The 18,356-nt window shown below is 34.3% G+C and overlaps 3 protein-coding genes across 3 annotated transcripts; all 3 read right to left on the bottom strand.

The window, feature by feature from the left end:
• Window positions 1-2,462: 2,462 nt before the first annotated feature.
• Window positions 2,463-7,972, bottom strand: HIP1 (HSP70-interacting protein 1). The gene is made up of 11 exons (XM_086227737.1): window positions 7,734-7,972; window positions 7,575-7,626; window positions 7,326-7,481; window positions 7,131-7,218; window positions 6,960-7,040; window positions 6,781-6,845; window positions 6,303-6,443; window positions 5,504-5,620; window positions 5,119-5,418; window positions 4,555-4,612; window positions 2,463-2,820 (listed from the first exon to the last, which is right to left on the bottom strand). Exons 1-11 carry the CDS (start codon window positions 7,841-7,843, stop codon window positions 2,723-2,725), a joined length of 1,266 nt encoding a protein of 421 aa, XP_086083863.1. The 5' UTR covers window positions 7,844-7,972; the 3' UTR covers window positions 2,463-2,722.
• A 4,629-nt stretch (window positions 7,973-12,601) lies between these two features.
• Window positions 12,602-14,760, bottom strand: LOC147273850 (non-specific lipid transfer protein GPI-anchored 7-like). The gene is made up of 3 exons (XM_086257459.1): window positions 14,358-14,760; window positions 14,217-14,261; window positions 12,602-12,939 (listed from the first exon to the last, which is right to left on the bottom strand). The coding sequence occupies exons 1-3, from the start codon at window positions 14,680-14,682 to the stop codon at window positions 12,848-12,850; spliced, it is 462 nt and encodes a 153-aa protein (XP_086113585.1). The 5' UTR covers window positions 14,683-14,760; the 3' UTR covers window positions 12,602-12,847.
• A 1,926-nt stretch (window positions 14,761-16,686) lies between these two features.
• Window positions 16,687-17,826, bottom strand: LOC147273849 (non-specific lipid transfer protein GPI-anchored 7-like). Its single transcript, XM_086228275.1, has 3 exons — window positions 17,535-17,826; window positions 17,380-17,427; window positions 16,687-17,017 (listed from the first exon to the last, which is right to left on the bottom strand). Exons 1-3 carry the CDS (start codon window positions 17,824-17,826, stop codon window positions 16,926-16,928), a joined length of 432 nt encoding a protein of 143 aa, XP_086084401.1. The 3' UTR covers window positions 16,687-16,925.
• Between the last annotated feature and the right edge of the window lie 530 nt (window positions 17,827-18,356).

The raw sequence follows: 18,356 nt of genomic DNA, 5'->3' as shown, positions 1-18,356 counted from the left end.
TTGGTGAAATTAAAAAGTATGGTGGTATTCAATCAAAATTTTTAAAGAGTTTATAAAAATCTGTTAGTATTCAATTAAGACTTTTAAAAAGTCTATAGTATTCAATTAAGACTTTTAGAGAGTCTATAAAAGTGACATGATATCCAAAAAGTCATTGACTTTATTAAATGATAGACTTTAAAAGACTTTCATGGATTTGTAGTGTAAATTATGTTATATCAAAGTCAATAATTCTCCAGCATTTCCCTTTCAAATTTCAAAAGATTTCAAATATTAAAAAGCTATTAAAAAAGTGGTATTTTTTTTTAAAGAGTGATGCTAAATCCCTTAATCTTATTTCTTCACCCACCTCTTAATTTATTTTTTTCTAATTACTATATCCTCTTATATTAATTTTCTTTTTCTCTTATATTAATTGACTCCTCATCCTGATTTGGAACCAATAGTGTTGCCACAATGCAATGTAACAACAAGATATTCAAACCAACCACTTCACAGTCTTTAAGTACTCAACAAAATCACAAAATTATATATATTCATAATTTGAGAAATAATGTTACCACCACATCATATAATGTTCTCAACCTGTCAATTCAATTAGACAAATTTCAACAACTCGTTAAAACACAATATTTGACAGTCTAACAACATAAAAACATAAAATTCAGAACACTTATAATAAATTATGGAACAAAATAATTTTGGTCCTTACAATTTTAGTCCCAAATTTTTATATTGTTTGTAATATTAGGACAATTTATAACACATGCATCTCGGTCTTGAAACTCATCCCCATTCCACTCAATCACGGAGGACAAAAAAATAAAAAATATATTGGAAAAATCTTAAAATAAATAATAAAAAATTATATCAAAATTATTATAAGTCTATAAAAATCCTTCAAAATCTATAAGAAAAGTCAAGAAAACTCTAAATAGAATTCTGTCAAATTTTACCTGGAGTTTATGAAAGTCATTAAAAATTCATCAACTTTACCAAAGTCAATAAATTTTAAAAACTTTACACCAATTGAAGTTTAAGAGAAGAGAAATTACTCACACAATTGAAACAGTTAGGCAATTAATCGAGGAAAAGATTATCTGTAGGAGTTAACAATCAATCAATCATCAACCCACAGTAATTGACTAATCGATGGTCTAAACGAGTCTGACAAGACATAAAGACATTCTGAAGATAGAAAGTTTTTGATTTATTTGATGGAGCTCAAATATTCGTCGTTTTGGTCTTAGATGTAGCACATCTAACTATCTAAGGTACATCTAACTTGGTGGGAGGTACAAAAATACAAAACTTGATTTATAAACTATATGCATGTATGCATGCATGTATTTAACTACTATATATATAAATGGAAATAGGGGACTAAATCAAATAACAAAGAGAATGTTGGAAATTGACTTTATACTCTAGATTGGTATTGATCAACCTTTCTTGTTCTTTTCTTTGGTGGGTGGATTATATAAATTTATGTTTTAGAGCGCACAAAATTTGCAGTAAAATAAACTATTTATTATTATATTATGATTATACGTTTTGTAGCCTTACAGTACAACTGTGATTCTTGGGAAAGTGGTGGCAACCCAAATGTGAGCTAGATAGCTCACCTACGAGACGTTGAATCATGTAGAAACAAAGTTTTTTGTACTGCACGTTGTTATTTCTAAGCAAAGATGATGATGGGTCATTTGTGCTGAAGACGGAAGACTCAAGTCACTTTCCCAACAAATTATAAGCAACCAAATACCAAAGAAAAACTTTAATTGGACAAATACACGCCTAAAATATATACATTCATCCCATAAAAACTTATGGCGGAGAACGTAGAAATGAAAAACTAAAAAGGCTATCCCCAATCTAAAATTTTAATGAATTTTAAAAGTCCAACAAAATCTAAATATTCTTAATTAAAATTTTAATAGATTTCATAAAAATTATTCCTAACTCAAATTTTAATAAATATCTTAGAAATCTCTGTGTCCTAAAAAACTCATAAATTTCATTAAATAATAAATTTTATTTACATAATAAAAGCCATAAGAATTGAGCCAATTCTCTTTGAATTTTAATAGATTCTATGAAATCTATAAAATCTACAACTCTTAAAATCTTAGTTGGGATACTATAACCACCGCGCACCGTCACCATGCACCAACCATGACCACCATACCGACCATGACTTCCAACACCAGTCCCGTGACCATAGCCAAATCTGACCCCAACTAGAGGTAGAAAGTAGTGTACATTATTATTAGAATAGCAGTTTGATCAATACCTTAACAGATGACCAACATCAACCTCTTAGTTGACCTTTTACAGAACCTGGCTGAATATATAATATTGGAAATGAAGTGGAGCTGAAACCACTTGTTTTTTTAACTAGTCTTAGCATGCTTAAAATCTAGGAATTGTAACTCAAATCTATGAGATGAAGCCTCCAGTAATAATCTTGACAAAAGATGAACCTGAATACCTTTTCAACACTTGAGTATATATGATCAAATTTCCCCAAGGAAATTATAGGTGGTCAAACACGGTCCATGAGTTAACTATGAGAGTTGCTGTAAAAGAAAGAGTAAAAGAGCTACACAATTTTATCAGTCTATGGCGCATCAAACCATCTCTCGTATGGCACAATGTCAAAAACACTATCTCAAGTATTAAAAGTTCCTCTCCCACAACATCAGTGACAACTTGGAAACTTTCACTTCGGTCCTCCAAATTTGCCCATCATCTTTGCAATTATAGGAGCCACCTTGGGATTCGCTTGATGCTTTGCTAGATTAGCAGGGTTCTTCATTACTGCAAAATTATCAGCCAATTACAATCAGGCATATACCAAACTCCTAAATCTATGAAATTACTAGTATTCTGAAAAAGAAAAATTTACCAAAAACCCAATGATGTGAATAGGATTTGAGTAAAAGAGCACAGATACAGAGACCACATGTTGGATAACAGTGTAATACTTTTCGTCCCTCATCCATTCTCTATACCTTATTACACCTAGCATGCCCATCTCTGGCATGACAGTCTTCCAATTTTTTACTTGTACAAGTATGACTGTACATTCTAGCATTTAGCTTTCAAAACCAAACTCCTAAATGAAAAGTCTGGAAAATTTAAATTTCATATTCGATTTCATTTTAGAATGAACATCATTTTCAAGTCTGTGACTTGGGCTAGGTCCATAATGTTTCCAAACAAAATAAGTCAGAGAAATACTAAAAAAAAAACAGGGGGAGCACAACTATAAAACAATAAGGTCACAACTAGCAAGGAGAGCAACCAGATGAAAGAGTCAGACGCTCAATCTCCAAACATATCAGAAGATATGAATTGCAAGGATTCAACAGAGCAAAGTTAAAATCAGCTTAACTAAGAACTTAGTATTCAATGGAAAAAGAGACTATCACACTTAAATGTACATTAATATATCTATAGGACCCTTAATGAATATCAAGAAAAAAATCTAATAAAGAATATAAAAGAAAATTGTCTATATTATTAATGAAACTCTCTTTGTTTCTGGACATACATGAAATGTCCAATATACCCCAACTATTTTTAAGCGGCTTTGATAATAGGATTAAGAACCAAGAATGGTATAGTAATTGTACCCCACCCCACTTCCAATTGGTTTTCATACTTTCACCCTATCTTGCTTCTCTCAACCAACCCACTCCCTTCCCTTTCATTACATTTCAACCTTCTGGTCTTTCTTAACAATCAGTATTTTTAATTTTCCATTTTATGTTTACAATCAGTATTTTAATATTCTTGACAATCAGTAAGTTAAGTGTAGCAAACATGAATAAAACTCTAAATAAGATTCTCTGTTCCTCTTTTCCAAGTAGCTTCAATCAGACAATATTACTACACATTTGCTTATTCCAAGTAGCTTCATCGTTTGAGCCTACCCACCATAAGCAACATACTAGGAAGCCTATTTCATGTTGTAGGAAGCCTATCCCTCATATGGTCCTATATTACTAATTCATCACCCATATTTAGAACTTTGTTCAAATAACATTCACATTTTTCACCTTTTACTTTGTTTACAATTTTCCACCTTTTACTTTTTTTACAACTTTTCACCTTTACTATAAAGCATATGTGCATCCTTTAAGAATCTTTTTTAAGTTCTCTCCTTCCTCCTCCATACCCTTCAAGATAAGTATATTAAGTTTTGAAAAGATGAAAAAGTTGGGAAATGAATATTACAGACATTTGTTCCCCAACATTATTCAACCTTTAAACATAAGTCTATCAATACAAAAATGGTTGAATTTGGCACGCAAGCTAGGTTTTTAAGCCTTAATACTATGAAAGTTGTTGCATATAAGTACAGGTAGATAAAATATGTTAGAAGCACAACCAAAACACAATACACGTTCCGATGCTTTAACATAATCACCCATACGATTCACAGAGCTAGGATTTTAAAGTTAAAAAAGTTGATAATTGGCCAAGAAAGATACATAGGGAAGAAATGATCAACTTGAAAAATAAAAAGTATAAGAATAAAGACAATACCATCTTGAAGAGCAGCCATGACTTCTGGATCACTAAATGCAGCCATCAGTTCAGGGTCCTACACAAATTGCCAACAAAGACAAGTTAAATGTGAAAATTGCATTTCTAGTCAGAACTCATTATGCAATGTAACACAGAGAAGAGGAGAAAGAATATATGCAGCACAGAAAAATTCCATGGAGGACAATCCAGTCCTTTCTTTGTCTCCCTCCTTTTCTCTCCTTCCTCTAGTTGAAATCTCAACCATTACAACTCTAGGTTTTGAAAAAAAAAAAAAAAAAAAAACTGCTATTTAAGAGATCCACCATACAGTCAAGAACTCAATCAAGAAAAATCAACCATCAAATTTTGTTTAAATGAGCTTGAGTGGATGATTTGAGAAAAAAATGATAGAAAAGGAGAGGATCCAGATCCAAAATCCATTACTGATAATACCATTCTGTGCCTTGGCTTAAAATTAAAATTATTAAATAGCCTCATATATACCACAAAATCAAAAAAGCATAATCACTATTTTAGGAACATATTTGACATTTAAATTGTATCGAGACCAGACATGCTTACATTCAATATTTTACTGAAATCAACATTTCCAGGCACCCCTCCAGGCGCACCTCCTGCTCCAGGGAAGCCTCCAGGCGCACCTCCTGCTCCTGGGAAGCCACCAGGCATTCCTCCTGCTCCTGGGAAGCCACCAGGCATTCCTCCTGCTCCTGGGAAGCCTCCAGGCATACCTCCTGGAAAGCCTCCAGGCATTCCTCCTGGAAAGCCTCCTGGCATGCCACCTGGAAAGCCACCAGGCATGCCTCCAGGTTTTCTACTAGAAGATGACTGCTCTTCCTTCTTAGCCTTCTCATATGCAGCCTTGAAAAGAGCACACCAAATATCTCAATCAGACAAACAAGATGGCACAATTTTCTTTAATGGAATGAACTTAAAAGACATTTACCTGAGCTTCAGCACGGCGACGTCGTCTCTCGCGTTCAATCTTTTTATCCTCTCTTTCTTTTCGAAGCCTGTCATACTTGCGACGGTGTTCCTCAATCCTGTGTACATTAGGTTCAACCTACAAAGTACAGGAGTTGCAATCAGACAGCAAAACAAATCCTATATTATATAAACATGCCATAGTCCAAGAGTTGCAGTAAGCCAACATCTGAGCTACACAGTCTTCCTTGCTTGTCTTAGTTTTCTTTTTTCTTTTTTCCTTCCTTCTTTTTCCATTACAATGCCATGTGAGATACTCATCTATAACCATAAGCCACACTTTAATAACATGGAGTGTTTGGACTTTGGAGAGTTAACCTACAATAATCCATTTTCAAGATCGTGTTGAAAAATATATGCATAATATTTGTGTTGCGAGTTTTCAAAACCCAAATTCCATAATAAAATCAGTGACACATAAAGCCCAAAACCCTGTTAACCACCACTAAGCTGGCCAATTCTCAGTTTCATTAAGTTTTCTGAAAGAAAAAACACCTCATTACTTATTTTCATAAAGGACATGCGAAACCTCTTGAGAAAATATTAAGATAGTTTTCTACTAAATCAGGCATGTCCGGCAGTCGATTGGGTATTGACACAATAAGATACATGAGCATTGCATAATACAGGATGAATAAAGGAAAAACTATGCGAAGCAACAAGCTCATCTATACATGATACAGGATAAATAGATGCATAGTTATGAGAAGCAACAAACTACAACTACTCGATACACCAGAGTAAGAAAGTGAGAGAGAAACCTTCTTAAGTACAGCATTTATTTCCTCATCATAATCCAGCTTTGATGCCAAGTGAAGATCCTTTGCAGCCTCTTCCCAATGGCCAAGCATTGCTTGTGCTATGCCACGAGACTTGTACCCTTTAGCAGAGTCAGGATTGATCTGAGATCAAGTTTAAATTAAAACGTGAATTCACCTTCTCAAATGTCATGCCACACCTCGCAAGTAGCTAAAAGCTAAAAACTCACACGTCATGCATGCAGAATTATACATAAAAGCACAATTGCAATGCTATTATATGACTTAAGAAAACCTATTTCACTTTCATCTCCTTGTAATAAGCAAAGCAGAGTACACGTGGATGCTAAACAACATGCTATGTTGAATGAACACAGTGAACAAGCAAAGTATACACAAAGCATATATATAAAGAAATGTCAGATTTACAGGGGAGCAACAGATATCATTGTATAAAACAAACAAGGGGTACGACAACAACCTCCAAAGCAGCATTGGCATCACGGATGGCGGCATTAGGTTTTTTCATTTTGATGTACACGCTAGCTGTTAAAAGTAACAAATAAAACAGGATTCACAACCAAACACTAAGACATTAACTTAAAAATTCAAACAAACAAAATAAATAAAGCTAAATCTAGGAGAACCGAAAACTTTTACCTCTTGTGCCGTACATAATCGCCGATGTAGGATTGAGCAAAATTGCCTCAGTGAGATGCTCAATCGCTTCCTCCAAGTTACCTGCATTGCAAAAAAAAAATCCATCAAATCCTCAAGCATGCCCTCTATTCACAAACAAACACACATTATACAACTAGTAATTTACTGTACCTTCTGAAATAGCCTCCACAGCTTTCGATTTGGCCGCCTGAGAGGCCTCGCGGTTCTCATCAGTGACCTCAGTCGATGCATCTCCCATCTGCAATAAAAAAAAAAAAAAAAAATCAAAGCCATCACTATACAGAAATTGTGAAAACTCACTTACTAATAACTAAAAAGCTAAACTCAAATTAAATAGAAACTAACCTTCTGAGGAGGTTCATTGTCAGGCTCCACAGTGTCACCCTCGAGCTCGACATCAGATTCGACTATCTCAGGCTCCTCTTCTTCTTCTTCGACATGGCTTTGCGCAGCTTCAGTGTCCGCCATGTCGTCGTCGCTCTCCTCCACCACATAGCTCTTCTACGCTCACAAAAATTCCTCAATCAAAACGCAAAGTCGATAGAGTATTAAAGACAGAGATTACAGAGTGACAGAGAGAGAGAGAGAGAGTACCGATTTGGAATCGCTGTTCTTGTAATCAGATGGAGGGACCGTAGCGCCGAGACTGAAACGAATCGTTTTGTGAGATTTCAGAGCAAAACAACAGATACAGAAATGGTTTCTGTTTCTGAAAAAAGCAATCGGAAACGAAGAGAGATGGATTGATTTTACCTTTCGAGGTAGTCGCGGAAGAAGGAGAGCGAAGGATCGCTGAGAACTGAGGGATCGGACTTGCACTGCTCGACGAAATGCTTCAATTGGTTCAGCTTCGCCTCGTCCATTGTTGCAGGTGTGAACAAATAAGAGAATAGGAAATAGGGTTTTAGAGAGACTGTAGGTAGAGAGAGATTCTGAAGAGTGAGCGAGTGAGCGAGTGAGAGAGAGAGCGAGAGGTGTCGAGGTTTTTAGCCTCTCTGCGTTTCGTTTAATTGTTTCGGTTACAAGGCTCTTCTAGTAGCTTCTATTTGGATAGGGATCGAAAACGTCATTTTATTAAATTTGTATCCATTTTAATTAGCTGATAATTCGAGTAAAAGGGCATCGTTTGGTCACATTTGTTAGAGACTTAGAGCCATGGGAGGGGTAAAAGCGACATTTTAATTTTTTGCTAGGAAAGTGACATTTTATCTTGAGTGCTGCTAATGTACACCTATTTCCTTCTTATTACACATCATCTTTATTTAATTTGTGAAAGGCTTAATTATCGATTTACCATCCAAAACTATAACTTATTCTCATATTACCACCTGAAAGAATTTTTGTCCCAGATTATCATCTGTAACTTACATCCGTGTCTCATTTTACCTTATTCCATCAAAAATTCCGTTAAAAATGTTGACGTGGCACGCTGGATGTGCGCCATGTGTCACATCTTTGCTTTTATTTTTTAATTTTTTGATTTTTTTATTTCTATAAACTTTGAAAATTAATTAAAAATAGCTCCGAACTCAGAAAAATATACAAAAAATTCCTACAGACTCGTTTTGACTAGTACTAATTTACTAAGGAGTCAAAATACCAATTTTTCTTCTAAAAATTTCTAAAAATTTTGGGAAGTCCAAATTTATTTCTAGAAAATTAAAATTAATTTCCCTCTATTAAATAAATTCTATAATTTTCATAAACTCTCTGACGAATTTTCAAAAATATTTTGGAAATTACCAAAAGCCTATTTTAGAGAATTATTACGAGACTTTACAAAAATTTTAGAATTTTTCTAGAATTTATTTTATAGAAGAAAATTTGTTTTCCTCTAAGACCGAGAGGTCTTTTGGGTAGCAAGTGTTCACAAGAAAGGTATTGTTAGTTTTTAGAAGACTAACAGTGCAGACCTCATATTTTTTGGAGTTCGGGAGATTATCCTATGAATTTCTAAAGAATCTAGAGTATTTTAATTTTCTAGAAATAAATTTGGACTTCCCAAATTTTCTGGAAATTTTTAGAGGGAAAATTGGTATTTTGACCCCATAGTAAATTAGTACTAATCAAGACGAGTCCGTAGGAATTTTTCTTGTATTTTTCTGAGTTCAGAGTTATTTTTAATTAATTTTCAAATTTTATAAAAATAAGAAAATACAAGAAAAAATTTGACACGTGGTGCACATCCAGCACGCCACGTTAGCAATAGTGGCCATGTTAGCATTTTTAACGGAATTGTTGACCGAACAAGGTAAAATGAGACACGGATGTAAATTATAGGTGGTAATCTGGGACAAAAAAACTTTCAAGTGGCAATATGGGAATGAGTTACAATTTTGGGTGGTAAATCGATAATTAAGCCTTTCAATATCACCCAATATCAAAAGACAATAAATACAACAATTTTTTTATTTTTTAAAAAGATTTTTTGAATTAAAAAAAAAAAACTCAAAAACCAGAACCAGCCACCCCTTTGACGGCCTCCTACCACCGCCCCTGGTCGCCGATGGTCAAGTCCCACGCCGTCGACGCCCTCCTCTCTCTCTCTCTCTCTTACTCATTTTCCCTCTCTATCTTTCTCTTTCTCTCTCTTCGCAAATCCTTACTGAACGGAAAGGGAGGCCAATGACCATAACGGCCCCTAGATTAGAAGAGATCAACCTTTGATCTAAAGGCAGGCATGGTCGCCGACCTCCCTTTCAATCCGGCAGGGAGGGCGTGAAGAGAGAGAAAAAGAGAGGAGGAGGAGACGCTCCGCCGCTCCGGCAATGAGGACGGCAGAGTTCGGCAATTAGGCGGGAGGCTGCAGATGGGGTGGGCTCTATCATTGTGTTTTTTTTTTTTTCAATGTAGTGTAGGTTTTTTGAAAATATTAGGGTGTGTGTTGAAAAATGATAAAAAAAAAAAAAGAATGTGTAATGAGAAATGGGTGTGTATTGAGATGGAAATGAGTGCGCATATAGTAGCACTCTTTATCTTTTGTAAACGAAGGAATGTTTTTTTTTTTGTGTGTGTGAAAATGAAGGAAAATATTAAGGAAAATAGAGTACGGACAAAACCCGAGTAAATACAAGACAAAGACCAAACATACAGCAAATCCCGAAATCAGGCAAAGCAAGCCAGCACAGGCGACCGGGTCAAAAGTGACATTTTGATTAGCTATGCATGAATTGAATAAAGGAGCATCCATTTACAGTCATGAAAATAAAATATAAAATGAAAATATTATATATATCACAGTTGCAACTTGCAATTGTTAAAATCCGTTTTGTGTCATGTTGCACCTTAGTTTATATTCAACATTAGATTATATATGCATTACTTATTGTTTATGTCATAATTGGATTTTAATTGTGTAATTGTAGAGACGTGGGCCTCTCATCTATTATAAATAAAACCATCTACCTCCTTAGTGAGGGTTAACCTCATAATGCTTTCTTAGGGCTCCTTTATAGTCTATTTGTACTCAGCCCTAAAAACAAAAAGTGGATGCAGCCCGAATCCAACTGGGATCAAGTAAATCACTATACATCCATGTGTTTATTGTGTGATTGTTGTTTTATGGTTTGGTGATTGTCATTGATGGTTTGACGAATTTTCGTACATCAATAATATTGGATGTAGTGATCTAAAAAGTACAATTATAATGATATATTTTCAATTATTAGGAGTTATTTAGATGTGTGAAAATATGTTTTAACATGGTTTAAGAAATTTATAAATTTATGATTTAGAATTTATAGTTTTTATTATAGTACATGCGGCAACAATATTAACTATTTCCTTACCAAAAAAAAACAATATTAACTATTTAAAGGCTCTCATGCAATAAAGCATTTAATTTTAAACACTGGACGATGAGGCAGTGTGTGCATAAAATTGTGCTCAACGATTAAGTAACGTATGTGTAAAATTGCACTTAAAATTTTAATATTTTTGCATGCAAATTTTGAAATAAATTAAAAATTTTTGAGGTCCTTATTGAAAGTCCTTTTTTTTTTCGAATATTGAGCCTAGTTTGTGGGAGTGAACTTCAATCCAAGAGCCTAGTATCTGGGCCTCTAGCCCACTTCTTGAGATTCAGCCGCTTCTGCTTCACCCAATGGGCTGGGTTTAGGTTTTCCTCTATTTTCCCTTTTTGCTTTGTGTTTTGTGGTTTGTTTCTATCTGATATCCTTATTGACTAATTTTTTTGCACTAAAAACCCCACAAATGCAGATGTAATAATTGAGTGTAACATTAATTGTACATATGTGCATGCATAAATCATACCTCATTCTGATTCTTCCAAACCAAAAATGAGGATTTTGGTGAAACTGTGGATGATGAGTTGATACAATAACGTTGAGTTTTTCTTTTAAGATAACAACATCATTCATATTAATTACTATAAACTCATTCCAAATACTATTTTCTTACCTTAAAGATGTTTAATCTTCTTGTAGATTTTGTCCAATATTTGAGTTGACTGTGGCCTTAAAAATGTGTATGCGTGATTTCGAAAAAGTGCAAGGTTTAAGTTAAAAAAAAAAAGACTCGATTTAAAAGGGTATATATTTATTTAACTATTTTATATATAGATTTATGCATATCAATTAACTAATATTACGCCTTGTGATATGGGATGGATCACAAAGGTCACCAAGACACTTTAAAATTTAAATTGATGATATGAAAGTTTTCTATGGATGAACTAGTGAAAGTCTATGATCTCATGACAAATGGAGCATGGATTACATAAGTAAGTCACTTCCTCTAGAATCCATATTTCGTAACCATTAAGTAATCCCCACTTTTGTGCAAGTTAAGGACTAAAGTTGGGTAAGTAAGAAAAGAAAAAAAAAAAAGAATAGAGAGAGAAAGGTTGTTTAACACTTAAAGAGGAGGCAAAAATCATATTCTGAGAATAAAGTATGTTGGTACCCCTTTGGCTTTACAAGGGACCAATTTAGACGCTATCCTCAAAAGTCAAAAATGACAAGAACATTATTAAATCACACTACAGTCATCACACAAATTCACACACACACACACACACACACACACACACACACATATATATATATATGAGATTTGATGGAAATTATAGTAAAAAACAAAAAAATATGAGTGTGAATATGAGAGTGAAATGAATATGTAATATGAAAGATATCACTTATAGGTTGTTATGTGTTTGTTTTCACTTGACTGTTAATCCTAGTCATATATTATAAAATTTAAGTTTTGTTAAAAGAGGGGTTGATTCTTAACTTATGAGTGTATATAGAGTCAATAGGAACCTTTTAATTTATTATACAGAACTAAGATTGAAGTGAAAAAAACAAGCACAAGAGGGAATCTATTTCTAAAATAAAAGTGGGTGAGCAGAAAAATGAGATAGTTTATTAGTTTTTTTTTTTAAAAAGAGGTATGTTGTAAACTTGTAATTACTTTAGTAAATATTTTAAAAATCAATCATTAAAATTGTTTAATATAACATGGGCATAACACTCTTCCTTTAATAATAGTACAGAGAAAATCAATGTCGATGCTCACCCATTTGCATCAAAGACTGATTCATTCCAAGTACTTTAGAAAGCCAACATGATTTTATTTCATCACACAATTAAAAGAAGTAAGAATTTGCGCCAATGGTGCTACCAAAAGCACCACAATAATTATATACCTCCAAATATTTTGTAACACAGACAATAGTGACCAAAATGATCTAAGGTAAAAATGGTGTTCAAATAAATTGATATGCAAGCAACAGAAAGGAAGCAAACAAATAGCAACATCTCCAAATTTGTGTTCAGGACCCCTAATACCAAAATGATCTTAGCATTATTTACTCTGATAAGAAAACTTTATGACCAACTCCAGAAAGACTAATACAACATGATAGAACCCCAGAATAAGAGCAGAGCAGGAAATCCGGTCCACACTATCATGCCTGAACCACTGTTACCACCTGGTACACCTACAAAATTAATCACAAAATTATAACTACACATGGGAGATTGACAGTTTGACACGAATAAACTTTTTGATATAATAGTTAATTCTTTCGACAGATATTTGACATGTTGTGTTATCAAATTGTGAATTTAATTGAACTATATATTTAAATGATAATTCATTTAATCAATGTTTAAGAATGATACATAATATGTTAGGGGTTTTCTCCAATGCGAAATGAGTATTGCAGATATGATACAGGTCGATCGAACTCAAATACCGTAATAATCTAGCAACACTCATCCCGTGTTGAGAAAAAGTTTAACATGCTAAACTGTCTAACAAGAAAAAGCTTTAAAATTAATAAGAAAACTTTAGCATTTTGGGTTCAAGTAAATTAGTCTGTGTGGTGGATATAAAAGCATATGATGTCTAATTAAAAGAGCATGACATATTGTTGAGCAACTCTGAATTTTCAACGGCTAAGAAATAAGCAAGACACAGGAAACATGCCGTTTTGATGAGGAAATACTTTTCTTTGTTTCCAATTTTATATTAGGGGCAGTCAAACTTGGAGGCACCAACCAAACACATGGTTTAGAATTCAGTCCACCACTCACTTTACCTACTATTCTTACTGCTTCTTATTAACTATTTTTCCATTTCTTTTCTCGTAATTTTAATTTCCAGTCATAACTTTAAATTTTATTAATGGTTATAATTAAAATTAAATTAAAAATTTTGTCCAATTATGTAGTACGGACCATAAGACATTTTGTGCATTATTGCACCTACATCAACATGTCACTCGTATAAGTATTACAAATTAGCTGTTCGTTTAGTTATATTTCTCAATATTAAGAGAGATTTTAAGTTTGAATTCCCTTCTTTTATATAGAAAAAATTAATTAACAAAAAACTGGATTTTTTCTTAATTATAACGGTTAATTAATTAAACAAATATGATTGACAAATTATAACTACATATAGGGATCAAAATAAAAAATGGTCATCAACTAACTCTTGACAAAAAAGGCTAGAAAATATCCAAAAAAAAATTTAGTGAGATCTGAACTTAAGATATTTTTTAATATTAGAAAAACAAATACTACTAGATTAATAAAGTGAAAATGGTGGAAACTAAGACATCGAAAATAAATTTTACCAAAATTTGAATTTGACCTTTGAACTTACCCAATTGGGTGTGGTTTTTTATTTTTTATTTTACTAAGATACCCAAGTGGGTGTAGAAGATCCTAAATTGAGTGATTTTGATACCATAAAAGACAAGTTTGGTACCTGGGACTGCCGGTGGAGATTCCGGTGTTGGAGCACCTATGGCAGCTGCATAAAAATTGAAAGCATGAGAAGACTGTTCGGGGCAAGATCTAGAAAATGAAAGTGAAGAAAACGGTGCGCATTGAGCTGCTGCAGACAGACCTTTACATTTGTCGATATCCACCGGGACGCCGCAGTCGGTGGCGATTTTGAGACCCTGAGTGGTGTTGCTGCCGAAGGACTCGAGAATTCCGGGCGTGAGGAAGAGGTTGCAGAGGCAAGACAGCTTGGTCGCCACCGTCGTTTTGATTGAGGTGCAGCAGGCTTCCGCCGGTTTCGCCGTCGAGTTCAGGGAGTCCGCGCACGGCACCAGGTCCTGCGCACAATCCGCTGTATTTTGAGCTTCCGCTACTAAACGACTTGTCGTTCCCAACATCACCACAACCATCGCCATCGTCACCAACATGGACATGGTGTAGCGACCCATTTTCGTGGTCTCTGGCTCTGTGTGTGTCTGTGTGGTGATTGGGACGATTGCTTTGCTTGCCGTGTTTCTTTGATTGCCTTTTGAGCCTTCCTTTTATATATATAACAGCTTGAGTTTGTTTCGAGGTCGGCACGGGTTTGGATAGAACCGAACCAAGTCAAGTCAAGTCAAGTTCAAGAAAACAAGCCAAGCTTGAGCACAGGAATATTCGGCTCGGCCCGTTCACACCCCTTGTCATATACACACCACACATTACTCACAGCTGTTAGCATTAATCAAGTCAAAGTCAAGAAGTGAGTCTTTCTCGCGACATGTCTCACATTGCGGTAATCTCTAAACAAAACACACCAGACCTACTTCATTATAAAAAATACCCTACTAAAACATGTCCCATAGAGACTTAAGCTTAGAGACTTAAGCTTACTCAAGTGCTTTGGTTTCGAAAATTTTATAATTGGTATTGAGGTGGGAATGAATTGGCCACATGTGTTCATAGAGCATAGAGTCCAAGCTCCTCCTAAGCTTTTTTCCGTGCTTAATGATCACATGTTTTAGTATTACATGTGTATCCGTGTATCTTTTATTTTTATTTTCTCATCACATCAACTTATGTAATGAGAGAGATAAAAAAAGTTGGTGCATATATTTATGATAAGTACATTTTTTTCGTTAATATATTCATAAATCAAATTTTTATTAAAAAAGTGAAAATGTAGTCTCCCATGGTAGTGTCCTCAACCATATGATTGGGTATAATTTCCCAACTTACCACTGGCCATGAAACTTGTTTGAGTTGAGTTGGGTAATAAATGACCAAACTTCTAGTGGGTTGGAACTTGGACGAACAACTTGGAAAGAATTATTATAATATTCGCATAAAAGAATTATTTCTCTAAAATACATTAAGACTTCTAACTCTACTGGTAGAACATTTTATCTTTCATTTATGGTAGGAGTTCGAAGCTTGTCCCTCTTCCACTGAATCCAAAAAACAAGTTGATAAGCTAAATTTTGACACTTACTCGAAATCTAAGATTTATTCTCCTTCCCATAGATTTATTTTTTTCAAAAAAAAAAAATCTAAAAACATTTTGTTTGATGTATATATTATTATTTATTAATGGCATTCTAATGAGAGTTTAAATTGAGCACTTTTAAAAAAAAATAAATTAAGCACTTAACTTGAGTTTAGCATATCAGATTTTTATTTAATCTTTTTATATGAAGATTTAAACTTAGGATCTCTATAATCCTTTTTTGAAAAGAATGACCTCATGTAAATTAAGTGAAAAATGACAAGAACATTATTAAATCACACTAGCTAGAGTCATCACACAAATTCATACACACACACACACACACACACACACACACACACACATATCTTATATATATATATATATATGAGATTTGATGGAAATTATAGTAAAAAACAGAATAATATAAGTGTGAGTATGAGTATGAGAGTGAAAATGAATATGTAATATGAAAGATATCACTAGCTACCTTATAGGTTGTTTTCACTTGACTGTTAATTCTAGTCGTATATTATAATATTAAAGTTTTGTTAAAAGAGTGGTGGATTCATATAACTTATGAGTGTATATAGAATCAATTCAACCTTTTGATTTGTTATATATACACAACTAAGATTGAAGTGATCGAACAAAAACAAGCACAAGAGGGAATCTATTTCTAAAATAAAAGTGGGAGAGTAGAAAATGCGATAGTATCCAAAAAAAGAGGTATGTTGTAATTACTTTAGTAAATATTTTTAAAATCAATCATTAAAATTGTTTAATATAACTTGGGCATAATTGATATTTTCTCATACAACAATTGACAAACACTCTTCCTTTAATAATAGTATAGAGAAAATCAATATCGATGCTCACCCGTTTGCATCAAAGACTAGCTGATTCATTCCAAGTACTTTAGAAAGCCAACATGATTTTATTTCATCACACAATTGAAAGAAGCTAGTATATAAGAATTTGCGCCAATGGTGCTACCAAAAGCACCACAATAATTATATACCTCCAAATATTTTGTAACACAAACAATATTGACCAAAATGATCTTAGGTAAAATGGTGTCCAAATAAATTGATAAGCAAGCAACAGAAAGGGAGCAAACAAATAGCAACATCTCCAAATTTGTGTTCAGGACCCCTAATACCAAAATGATCTTAGCATTATTTTACTCTGGTAAGAAAACTAGCTTTATGACCAACTCCAGAAAGACTAATACAACATGATAGAAGCCCAAAATAAGAGCAGAGCAGGAAATCCGGTCCACACTATCATGCCTGAACCACTGTCACCACCTGGTACACCTGCAAAATTAATCACAAAATATTTATAAGAACATATGGGATTTTGACAGTTTGACACTAATAAATTTTTTGAAATAATAGTTTGCATGATTAATTGTAGCTAGGAGTATAATTCTGTGGAAAATGTTCTTCCTTCAATAAACAAGGCTTCTAAGAAGTTGTAGCAGTGGAATATATTATGGGTAAAATTTTTTGACACATATTTAACATGTTATGTTGTTAAATCGTGAAGTTGAACTAAGAATTCATTTGACCAATGTTTAAGAATGATACATAACATATATGTCAGGGGTTTTCTCCAATGCAGAATTAATAAGTGTTGACATACTCAAATACCGCAATAAAAGACAAGTTTGGTATACCAGCTGGGACTGCCGGTGGAGATTCCGGTGATGCAGCACCTGTGACAGCTGCATAAAAATGAAAGCATGAGAACGTTAATTGTTGGAGCATTGCAAGATCTAGAAAATGAAAGTGAACAAAACGGTGCGCATTGAGGCGGTGCAGACCGATCGACCTTTGCATTTGGCGACATCCACGGGGGCGCCGCAGCCGGTGGCGATTTGGAGAGCCTGAGTGGTGTTGCTGCCGATGGACTCGAGAACTCCGGGCGTGAAGAAGAGGTTGGAGATGCAAGTCAACTGGGTCGCCACCGTCGTTTTGAGTACGTTGCAGCAGGCTTCCGACGGTTTCGCCGTCGAGTTTATGAATTCCTCGCACGGCAACAGCTCCTGCACACAGTCCCGTGTCTCTTGAGCTTCCGCTACTAAACGACTTGTCGTTCCCAACATCACCACAACCATCGCCATTGTCACCACCATGGACATGGTGTACCGACCCATTGCTTTGCTTGCCGTGTTTCTTTGATTGCCTCTTGAGCCTTCCTTTTATATATATATATACACACCACAGTGACCACACAGTACACACAACTCTTAGCATTAATCAAGTGTTCTGGTATCACGTCAACTTATTATGTAAGGAGAGAAAACTAAAAAAAATTGGTGCATACACTACTCTTAATAGATATTTTTCTCATGCCACCTTAATAGGACCTACTTATATTTATAAATCACATTGTTTATTAAGGAAGTACGTACTGGAAATGTAGTCTCCCCATGGTAGTGTCCTCAACCATATGATTGGGTATAATTTCCCAACCACTACCAGATGAAACTTGTTTGAGTAGAGTTGGGTAATAAATGGCCAAACTTCTAGGGCCGGTTTGGTTCGCGGGATGGATTGTTTGAGAATGTTATATCATTCCTCATTCCAGGAATCTAAGGCATGAGAATGAATAATTCTTATTAGTTTGAAAATGTTAAAAATAGTAACCAAG

The sequence above is a fragment of the Dryas octopetala genome, chromosome 9 (genome assembly GCF_963921425.1).
Source record: "Dryas octopetala chromosome 9, drDryOcto1.1, whole genome shotgun sequence".
Taxonomy (NCBI): Eukaryota; Viridiplantae; Streptophyta; class Magnoliopsida; order Rosales; family Rosaceae; genus Dryas; species Dryas octopetala.
The sequence above is the reverse complement of the archived record's forward strand: the minus strand, read 5'-3'. Positions and strand labels throughout refer to the sequence as shown.